General features: G+C 42.4%; 1 protein-coding gene across 2 annotated transcripts in view; it reads right to left on the bottom strand.

Moving 5' to 3' along the window:
* prkcha (protein kinase C, eta, a) overlaps positions 1-10821 on the bottom strand; it is a 21267-nt gene extending 10446 nt beyond the window's left edge. For both annotated transcript variants that reach the window (XR_004776644.1, XM_035531380.1), the window contains exons 1-2: positions 9741-10821; positions 2730-2793 (exon numbers count right to left, since the gene is read on the bottom strand). Coding sequence is in view for 1 of the 2 variants with exons in the window: in XM_035531380.1 (XP_035387273.1) it covers positions 2730-2793; positions 9741-10091 (415 nt within the window). In the remaining variant the exon portion in view is untranslated. The remainder of the gene's footprint in view (positions 1-2729; positions 2794-9740) is intronic.
* Between the last annotated feature and the right edge of the window lie 619 nt (positions 10822-11440).

Genomic DNA, 11440 nt, shown 5'->3' with positions numbered 1-11440 from the left:
TGGTAGAACAGAAAACAATAATAGCCCATCCAGCAGCACTGTAGTCATTTAGACCAATGGAAATATTTGAAAAACAGCACATCAGATAATCAGTGTGAAAAGCCCAACTCCAAGAGCCTTAAGTCTCCAGCTGTTGTGTTGCTGGGAAGGGTGTGTGTGTAGGTCATGGGTGGATAGTCTTGTGTGCGTCATCTGAGCCTGAAGCAGTACGATTTTACCCTGCATTCACCTGCACTACCCTGTCATTCAAGCTTCACACACACACTACCTGTCAGTTCTGAGATGGTTACGTGCAGCAATTTATTTATTTATGTACCTCTCGGTTCTCACACTGATGTTAAATTCAGTATGAGTATACAACGAGCTTTTAATCATCACCTTTCAGTCAGACCAATTTTACTGGGACTTGACTTTGCTATATGCAGTATCAAAATATAGGACACTAGCAAAATAAGATCAAATTTAATAAGGCATCTTATTAAGGCACACCTAAAGGCTGGTATGGACGGAAAGCATGTTAGCTAGCTAGCTTGTAGTTGGGATAAAAAAAAAAATATGTTAGTCAGCTAGTTAGCTAGACTGATAGCTAATAAATACTTTTTTTCTAGTAAGCGCCATATAATTTTAAGCAACTTCTAGTATTTGTAGCTACATGCTCCATTATCCCACTGCAATTTTCTTGTTAACTAATGTTAGTTTGCAGACCAGTGTAAAAGTAACATTAGATTTCATACACTGTTCCATGTTTTGCAATTGATAATGCATTTTAGCAAATTAGACTATAAACTCTAAACAAAAGTCTAAACAAAAGTTTTCTAAGGGGACTTGAGACTTGACTCAGGCTCTGATCCAGTGACTTGACTCTGAGTCAAAAAGTGACTTGTAAATGTCTCTGCCCACACACTTCTGTGCTTATAGTAAGCGTGAGATTAACTCAAATAGTAAATATTATGACTGGTCACGTTTTTTAATGACAATGAATTTAAGATTCGAACCTCAAAAACCTCTGTTTGTAATGAACTGATGAACCTTTAGCTGCCATGACAGACATTAGTGTGTTGTCTTTATTTGCTACTGCACAGATCACATCAAGCAGAATGTCCATATCAGCATCTTGCTAGAGAGAGAGAGAGAGACCAGTGGAGGCAGTCGTGGGAGGGAAAAAAGAATGTCAACAAGAAAAAACTGACAGGTGTGAGATGTACAGAGATATCTTGATCTCTCGTTCCAGGTTAAGCACTGACATTTGCTGCAGTATCTCAGAGGTATTTTTGGACTCTAACCTGTTTGTGCTAGCTAACGATACTTTGAGTAGAGAACTAAAGTACTTAAGTAAGGCGTTCTGAACAGGGGCATCTGCTAAATGTGTGTGTGTGTGTGTGTGTGTGTGTGTGTGTGTGTGTGTGTGTGTGTGTGTGTGTGTGTGTGTGTGTGTGTGTGTGGTAGAAAGAGCAAGTGAGTGAGAAAAAAGAGGGAGAGTAAGAATGTGAGAGAGAGGGGTGTATGAGAGGAGTGTTTGAGAGTGAGTAAGAGGAGTGTGTGTGAACGAGTGCGAGAGAGAAAATGAGAATGCGAAAGACAGCTCTCACACTGTAGACCTTTTGCTGTTTCATTAGCATTACATCTCAGGCCAATCTACAGCTAGCCCTGCTAACCACATAGCTTAGAGGAAGTACGCCCCACATCCCCTCACAGTGCCTGTGTGTGTGTGCGTGTGTGTGTGTGTGTGTGTGTGTGTGTGTGTGTGTGTGTGTGTGTGTGTGTGTGTGTGTGTGTAAGCGTGAGCGTGAGCGTGAGCGAGAGAGGGCACCTTGTAGTTTAGTTCTCTGTGCAGCTTCCAACAAAATATTAGCTGAATCAGGTGCATTACAGCAAGTCAAATATCTAGAAGACCAAGGGAAGACTGAAGCATCCCAATGAATTTTCTGTCTGTAATTGCCTTATAGCCTTTATCCTTGTTCCAATCGCTAAGCTGCAGTGTAGAATATATTAACTTTAAACTTGTAATTTTAAGTTTTACAGCCTCTACATTGTTCAATTCCCTATTTGTATCAGTTGTACCCATCCAAGATCTGAGAGAGAGAGAGAGAGAGAGAGAGAGGCAGGTGGATAGACAGACACAGAGAGATATGAAGTCACTAAGGGCGTCTTTCTCTCGACAAGCTTGGCTGCACAGCTAATTACATATTTCTGACTCTGAAGACTATGCAAAGCCTATACAGGTGTGTGTGTGTGTGTGTGTGTGTGTGTGTGTGTGTGTGTGTGTGTGTGTGTGTGTGTGTGTGTGTGTGTGTGTGTGTGTGTGTGTGTGTGTGTGTGTGTGTGTGTGTGTGTGTGTGGTGGGTCGAAACCTTCTCCCAGCATGTACAGAGACACCTGGTAAATCTTACAAATACCTCCAAGCATTCGCACAAGGTCACACACACACACACACACACAATGCGCACGCACGCTCTCTCTCACACACACACATATATATATTTGACAATCTCAGGCTTAGTCCAGTGATCTGTACCACTGCAATAATGGATTCTTCTCATAAAGCAGACAATTCAAGAGGAGACACATAGCTTCACTTCTTCGTGACCATTTAAAGATCTGTTAACTCGTGTGTGTGTGTGTGTGTGTGTGTGTGTGTGTGTGTGTGTGTGTGTGTGTGTGTGTGTGTGTGTGTGTGTGTGAGAGAGAGAGAGAGAGAGAGAGAGAGAGAGAAAGAAGTAGATTCTTACCATCAATAAAAGATCCCTTAAGATTGATGTGGATGTACACTTTGCCTTCTGGCTCCAGGTCAACCTGGCAAACACACGCGCACACACACGCGCACACACGCGCACACACGCGCACACACGCGCACACAGTAAGTAGTTATTTAACCAAGGATCTCAAATTAAGCTTAGTGTTTTTTTTGGAGATAGTTTAAGTGTTACATCTGCATCCTCAGAAAATGCCACACAGCAGAGTTTTGGTCAACAACATAAGGCCACACACATCCACATCACTACCCAGAATTCTGTGGTGGGCAGAACTGGTTCAACTACCTGCTCTTGGAGAGAGACAGGGAGAAGCATGTGCATACTCCGTTTGTCACAGCCACATTCATTACTCAAAATAACTCAACATGGCCAGTTCTGTGTGTTACAGGTCAGTGTGTAACAAATTTAACACTAATCATCAGCCTATCTGCGTAACTTGCAATGTAAGTGTGTGTTTTTACAGCCTAATCATCTCAAGACTTCCTGATCAGGAAGCCAACATTCTGAACTTAAATGGAGCAAAAGTCCATTTAAGTTCAGAATCATTCATTGTTCACATGCTACAATCCCTGATCCTGTCATACAGCCTTAGCAATAGTAGCATAGGTGCTAAAGCTGGGCTAATCGACAGAGCGTACCAACAAGTGTGAACATACACACAGGCTGTTCCTCAAAATTATTCGTTTCTGATGAAATGATTCTTCACTGGTCTTTTCTGCTGCCTAGCAGTTACTGCGTGTTAATGACCCAGTCATCATTCTGTAACCTTCTCCATTTGGTATCCATTCTCCCACTGCATGTGACACAGAAATCAAGTTTCCACTATGTGAAGATGTCTTCACTGTAGATTTCATTTTTTTTTTTTTTTTATCTGGCACATTTAATCCAGATGTAAAAACACAAAGATGCTGACAAATCAAACACTATAAAATATGGCCATATCCCTAGTCCTAGGAAATGCATCTAAAACACAAACACTGCCACTTTCTGGATACACGACGCTGGCTGAAGCGTTTGCCCAGACACAAAAAGACAGAGGATGCAGACAGACAGTGAGAGAGAAAGAAAAGAGAAGCAGAAGATATAAAATGAGAGTGAGAGATGAGTGAGAGAGAGAGCGAGCAAGAATGAAGCAGAAAAGGCTTATCTGGTGGTAAACGAGTGGTTCCTTTGTGTGAAGTCTAATTCTGCAGGGTGCACGCACAAACCTTTGTGTGTCATAGCATGTGTGTAGGATCAAAAGGTTAAAACTGTCCCTCCAAATCAACACAACAGAAAACAGTGTAACAAAATTTAAAACTGTATCTTCGATACTTCACTGTAGGGTTTGATATGCTATATAAGGCTATTTCTTTAAAGAAGGTATGCGTTTGTATTATTTATAGTTTTATAAGATCACTTATCATCCTATTTTGCAGTCTTTTGTTTTGACATACAATTTGCATTTTTCTGAGTCCTTTTTAATGTAAGACTATACAGAATTCAATTTACACTAAATTGAATCTTGACCCCCAGCACTGAAAATCATATCAAATCTGTTTGTATCATTCCACCCATACTTAACATAAATCAAGTAAAAACTAGCACTTGAAATCCCAAGTAAAACTAGCACATAAGCAATATGATTGGGGGGGGGGGGTCTCGTTTCTTTCTGACCATCTGACCACCATTGCAGCCTTACAACTCTTTCCAACAAATAAACTAGGACTGACCAAGGAATGTGACTAATTCAGTAAATGCCATCCTTACAGACAGACTTCCTGTACCTACCCCCCCCCCCCAACCAAACACGCGCGTGCGCGCACACACACAATTACACACAGCTGCTCTCTGTGATCAGCTATAGTGGATCAGGGGAGCAGTTTCCATGGTCAAAATCATCACTACATGTTACAATCTTAATCTATATATAACATTCCGCTAACCATTGCTTCAAATACCGACAAATGCACCCACGCGTATGCAAACACGTACACACACACACACACACAGACCTTGACTCAGCTTTGCGGCATTTGGGTCTCACTGTAACCCCCAGGTGCTCTCAGGACCTCATTAGCACTTTACCATTCGCAAATCAGCATTATATAAAATATTTTTGCTTCATTTCATTGTACCCAGATGGTAGTATTTGAGATACTACAAAGCTCAAAGCTGGATTCATTGGTGAGCCCCAGTTGGATCAGTTTCAGGTGAGTTACAGATTAATATTAAACTCTTTTAAAAAGTTACCTTTGATCCTAACAAGACAACAACTTTCTAATGAACTCCGCTAAGTCCACAGACAATCCTCACAGAAAACAGCCACAGCTAAGGACATACTCACACACTGCAAAACACACACACACACGAAGGTAAACTTGTTTAAAAAGGTTACTTTGTCCCAGCATGCCCAAGGTACATTACATACATACGTACGCACACATGCACACACATGTATATGCGTGCACGCACACGCACACAAACGCACACGTTGCACTCATACATACAAACATACACACACATCTCCAAAACACACTCTGGAACTTTCCATGATATCTTCAAGGTAAGAACCTGCCAGAGAGATTCAGTATTCTGATCACCAGAGACCATGGAGCTTGACCAGCTCCCAATCCAAAGTCATCAAAGTGGAGAAGTGCTGGAAACAACCCCTCCCCACCCACGATGCTCCCTCTCTCGCTCCACCGCATTTAGAGGGGTTACGATTCGCCCACTCCATGTACCCTCACACGCTGCACTGACAAACACATGGTGCGCATGCACGTGCAAGTTAAGCAAGTTAAGCCGCCTTAAAAGGGAAAAGGCTGTACTACAAGAATGTCAAAATATTACAGTTCATTTAAGAATTATGTTATTACATGGGTGTGCAAGTGATAGAATTTATGCAGGCCAGTTTCCAGGGACATGTTTCAAGCCTAGCCTTGCACCAGCTTGGAATGTCAGGGGTGACCTACTGTCTTTGGTTTAGGACAAGTCTCAGTCAGGGAAGCAGGCCTGAACCACTACATAAGGCACCGACTGACATCCAACTGCAGTCCTAGAGAGACGGAGTATCTTAGGCTGGTGAATTCCCCCCCCCCCGACACACCTACTAAACCTGGCACTGAAGCGATGCGTGGAATAAGGTGTATGAGAGCAGGGAAATCATCACACAGGGCTTGATGTACGCTGCTCTGCACCTTTGAGGAGACAACAGTTTAAGACTCGAGGCTGACAAGTCTAAACAACCCATAGCAATTCATCATTCACCAGCAACAGTTATTGGTGTAGAAAGCCAAACTCTCGCATGCCTGTTCAGAATTTCCTGTTGTAATTTCAACAGGCCCGCAGTTAATGTACACTACACTTTCATTACTATAGTGAACATCAGTGTATTATTTACTGTCTAGATTATTTGTCCTTTCATTAAGACATTACACTACATGTAACTAACATATAACCGCCTTAATTTGTTTTTAATACTTAATCATTTAGTAACATATTATATAAAAGCTTAGTTTAAAAAAAAACAAAAACAAGATATACTGTGTAAGTATTGAAAAAAGTCACTTTTGTGACATAGTTACTTCAGCTGTTATAACTGAACTAAATTGCTGAAACACAAATCCTTTCAAAACGAGTGAGTTTAATAATATATTAGCTATTTTAATTTTTCTGTTATTTAATAAATATATAGTTATTTCATACTTGAGACAAAGAAAAGTCCTCATATGGTATACGGTTTCATTTAGCTTCTTAGAAAAGTGCCACCAGTAATGTAAACAGTTGTTACAAAGTGTTATTTTGCATGACCATAGCGAGTATTTTGCTAGCAATGTTATGCTTGTGGGAATATGTTAAACAGGAAAAAGGCAAAAGTAGCACATCAGGTAAGACCAGTTCAGTAGTTTTTGCCATGGAAAATGAACATGACATCATCTCTGGAAGCACCTTCGAATTTATTAAACTGCTGCTCTGCACACTGCTGCAATCTCAGGGGTTTCGGTCTCACTCAAAGGGGTTCCATGTCAAGGCTGGGCCCATGAAAAATTCTAGCCCCCATCAACAAGTGCTCACTGGTTCAAACCTTGATGACGCCAGTCATCTGTGACCGGGAGTCCAAGAGAGCAAAACTGGCGTTGCTCTCTGGGTGGGTGGGATGGCGTTACTCTGTCCTTATTCAACTGCAGCAACGCTGGCCAATCATGGACATCTGTGTGCTTGCTCTTACTGACCGGGGCAGTAGCGCCGTCCTGTGAGTGTGTTCGGCTGCCCTGTGTCACAGCGTTGGGAGCGGTTTAAAAAACGTGCTCAGAGAAACCAACTGCTTGCTGCACCTTCCAGGGTCGGTAAGTGTTGAATGACAGGGAAGGTTAGCAAGCTAGCAGATAGAAACTGACTACATTGAGTGCAAAGCGGAGTAAAATATAAAAAAATTTAATGCATTCACATTCTCTTGGTCACCATTACCGGTCTTCCTCTATACAAAACAGACAGTTAAGTACTTGTGCCAGGTGCAGGGCAAATGTGCACAATCTAAAAGTATTAATGTTCATTCACGCTAATATTACATGGCGGCTTAGTTGAGGGACCATTCTGCGTACGTCTCTCCCCACCACATGCTCCTGCAGCTCCTGCAACTGGTAGATCTAATAATACTAGGTGTTGGCAGCACTAATGTCGTAGGTTCAATTCAGCATCATACTGCGAGCGCACAACTTCATACTGATAAACACGCAAGGTACTCTAGATGAGGGCATCTGCCAAATGATGGAAGTAGCATCCTAGTTTTTCTTAGCATAGCAAACCCTTACAGAACGTCTTTGAAGTGAATCTGCTCAGACTCAGTAGAAAGCTCTGCCAGGTCACGGAGCTCTGCAGAGATCGCTGTAGAGGGCACGCTATTGGTGATTATACTTGATTTGCTGAATGAGCTCTCGGCCAGCCACAGTTAGGGGCAGAGTGCACACCACTCTTAATGCAAAGGCAAATTTTCTATGATTTCATTAAAGAAATATAAAATTACTTTGTAAAAAGCAGTGTGTGTGAGCGTATGTGTGTGTGTGTGTGTGTGTGTGTGTGTGTGTGTAAGAGGCCACACTGACACCTCTTGAAGACACTTAGATATGTGCCAACAGCTAAAAAACCCATGAAGAGAAGCTGAAGTCTTAAATATGGTCCGTTGGCTATCTGCCTGCGCTTCCTGAATTTGGCCACTGCTTCTCGTCCAGCTTCTTGAAGTCTCATATCAACCTGCAGCCCTGGCACACTCTGGCCGAAGCTCATATCTGGCATTTAGGGCTACATGACACGCGGGGAAAGTTTGCCAAAGAGGATATTTTGATCAGAGTTTGACCAGCAGATGGGTCCGTTACAAGGTTTTCAGGGGTCTGTTTCACCAGTGTGGTACGAGTGGTAGCAGTGCTGATGGACATTAGTTAGGTGTCAGTGTACAGATTAGGCCTTGACCATATCTGAATGGCTATTTAAACCTGCATCATCAAGAACTGAATTCTTTGTGGCTCATCAACGCAGCACTGCTCAATTAACCAAAGATCTCAGCTTCTCATAGCCCTAGTGTGACGCTAGATAGGGACGGGACTGGGACATGTTCAGTACCCCTTCAAATGGAATGAGCTACCTAAACCTATTCAAATTCACCAGTTCCAGCAAGATCTTACAGAAGAGTGACGCCAAGAATCACATTGGGTTTTCCTGACACTATAAAGGTGAAAAAGGCTAAATGTTCATGTTCAAATAAAATATAAAGATCCCAAAATACAGGCGTCTTATTAATCTAATGCGAATGGTCAGCATGCTTTATCAGGGATTGTCGATGGGAAATCGTTTTAGTTGTGGAACAGTCAAAATCATAAGACAATCACATCATGGAAAAAAAATGTGTGCTGCTCAGTGACCACTTCCCTGAGCCCGTGTGAGCACCCACTCACCTACCCTATCGAGCACTCAAGCACACACACACACACATACACAAAATGCTCCCTATATAACAGCAAACGTATTGCTAAATTTAGTCTGAGGCATAATGTCAGGCTTAGGTTTTTAAGTGACATTCACCTAGGCAACTCATCTCCGCGTTTAACAAGCGAACATACACAGGTTAAAAATACACTGCCGTCAAGAGTAACTAGACTGACACTGTTTCACCTACAAGGCATCGAACCTCTCAAATGAACATTAATGAGTAAATAAGATAACGCTTCATAAATCTTATATAGAGCTCTCAACTATAAACTTTAACTACACCCTTAGACATACAACAAAAAAAGAAAACGTTTTATCAACTTTCATCTGGACTTCTAGAAATTCTAGCAGAGCTGCACCTGAGAGAACATGACACTGGGAAGATGAGTCTTTCTGAGCTGCTACTATAATTTCTTCTGTCGCAGATTTTTTTTTAATAAGCAAAACTTTTTTTTTCTTTTTTACCACAGATGGGACTCCTCCGTCACTCTCCGATTAACAGAGCTAAGTAAGCCCACGTTTTCAGGTGTGTGTAGGACTACTCAGAATCTTCAGCGAAAGCGAGTGACCCATTATGCCTGATCACTGCGCTTATCACTGCGCTTATCACTGAGCACATAATAGCGCTCATTGCGTCGTGTCCCGAAACGATCGAGGATTAAGTGGGCTCTTCAGGGAAAGTCATTCATGATTTTCGAGGGTTATAAAACCATCACATCCAGCACTCTTGCTTTCATTGGCAGAAGTTCGCTCGCTAAAACATTCTAATATATGCACACGGATGTGGTGTGATGAGTTACTGACTTATCTAGAGGTCGGTGTTGAATCCAGAATTGTTCCTTCTAACTTCGTGCTGGAAAACTCAGAAGTGACAGGTACAGTGCTCGCTTGTGCAACCACTCTGCATTTTATATAACCCAAACAGATCATTGTCACCAATCTGTCTATCAGACTAACATCAATAGCAAGCAATGGCCACAGTTCAACAGGGAAGAACGGTGAGGAATGCCCTCAGACACTCACCCATCCTTCAAACGTCTCTTCTAGATTTATGTTCTTCATCAAGTAGTCGAACTGAATGGTGCAGTTCGCCACGAAATCGTCGTAACCGATCGGAGCGTCGTGAAACACGGCCAGCTCTACGTGCTTGCCATCGTTCACGTTTACGGAGAATTCCTCGTTGTACGTTGGCATGTTCGTTTTCTGTTTGGTGTGCGTCTGTCCGATCTTGTACTCGTCCACTTTCACTACGATGTAAGGGTCAAGGTTCTGGCTCGCCTTGTTGAACATCACGGCATGACGCATGGACGTGCTCGTGGGTTTTAAGTCCACTGCCTCGCCGATGCGCAACTTCAAATAGCCGCTAAACTTCATCGTTTTAGTGCTTCCCTAGCGACTACTCAGAAACGAGTCCGTTTACCGAAGGGAACAGGTAACGCTCACAAGAAATTGCTTGCCGTTACGCCATCTGGCACTGCACTCCAGTCCGTTCATCCCGTGCAGGTAAGAAACCGTAGCCGTCCGTCACACCGCGGATTACCATCCAGCCGATGCCGTACAGGAAAATGATATCAAACTAAACAGCAGAGCCAATGACTTGCGCAAGTTTTTTTCCTAGCAAACCAAAGCGACGATACATGAAGTCTTTGCGGAAGGATCTGTACGAATTCACTGAAAGGGGAAGTACAAGTAAACAGCAAGTTTACGCCCGACTGCTAATTCCGTGCTGATGCATGACCGAAGCCTTGTGTGTGCGCTGCAGCAGCGCATAAACTATTTTGAGCGATGTTTTCAGAAGTTGCGCTGTTTTTCGGAACGCAGCTTAATTTTCCGCGCCCGCGATAAAGATGACAAAATTGGCCATGATATTTTCACAGGTCTTCACCGTCGCACCGATCATTCCGTAGGACCATTTTCCTCTTTGCTGTGTATTTCAGTGCATGTTACGTGGTATAACTCGCGACATACCATAGTCCTACCGACTTTAAGTGCTCTCCTTGTTTGCTTGACATATTTCCCACGGCTGAGAGGACTCAGACACCCGGAGCTTTCCCAATGCAGTAGGGCTTTTACCAAACAGCCACTTGTGTACCTGCTTCCCTGATCCCGGTTTGCAATGCTTATTTCCCCTCTATGGCCCTCGAACACACCACCCCCTGGTGGCAAAATATTAAAAACAACAACTTTGGTCCGAGTGAGGTGTTTGAAAGTATCTGGCGCTACCAACAGTTTTAACTTCTACCAGACTAAAACATCTATCATTTCTCATTTGCTCATAAAAACAGAGGTTTTAATTGTATAATTTTAAATATAAGAATAATAAACGATCTTTTATACGTGTATTACGTGTATTATTAGAATTAAAATGTATTTGATTATCAATGTCTGTACCTGTGCTTATTTCACACTGTGCGTATGGATCAGGTCCTTCCACAAAACAGTGGGTTAAAAGACAAATGCAGATTTGACCGCCCCCCCCCCCCCCCCCCCCCCAACTGGTTTTAATGTAGAGACTTCGCAGTAACCATTAGAGCTGTAGACCCCCTCTCCTCTCAAATAGGCTATCAATTCCACAATAATTTAAAAAAATACATAAAACAAAACTACATTATGAAACGACTGTAATCCAAGACGTACAGTTTACAGTTAGGTCACACGGAGGATTGGTGGAGTTTATTTGAGTAACTGTGAAAGTTAATCTGTAAAATACACTCTTATTAATC

Source organism: Electrophorus electricus, chromosome 11 (assembly GCF_013358815.1).
Source record: "Electrophorus electricus isolate fEleEle1 chromosome 11, fEleEle1.pri, whole genome shotgun sequence".
NCBI classification, from domain to species: Eukaryota; Metazoa; Chordata; class Actinopteri; order Gymnotiformes; family Gymnotidae; genus Electrophorus; species Electrophorus electricus.
Note: the sequence above shows the minus strand (reverse complement) of the source record. Positions and strands in the feature narration are given on the sequence as shown.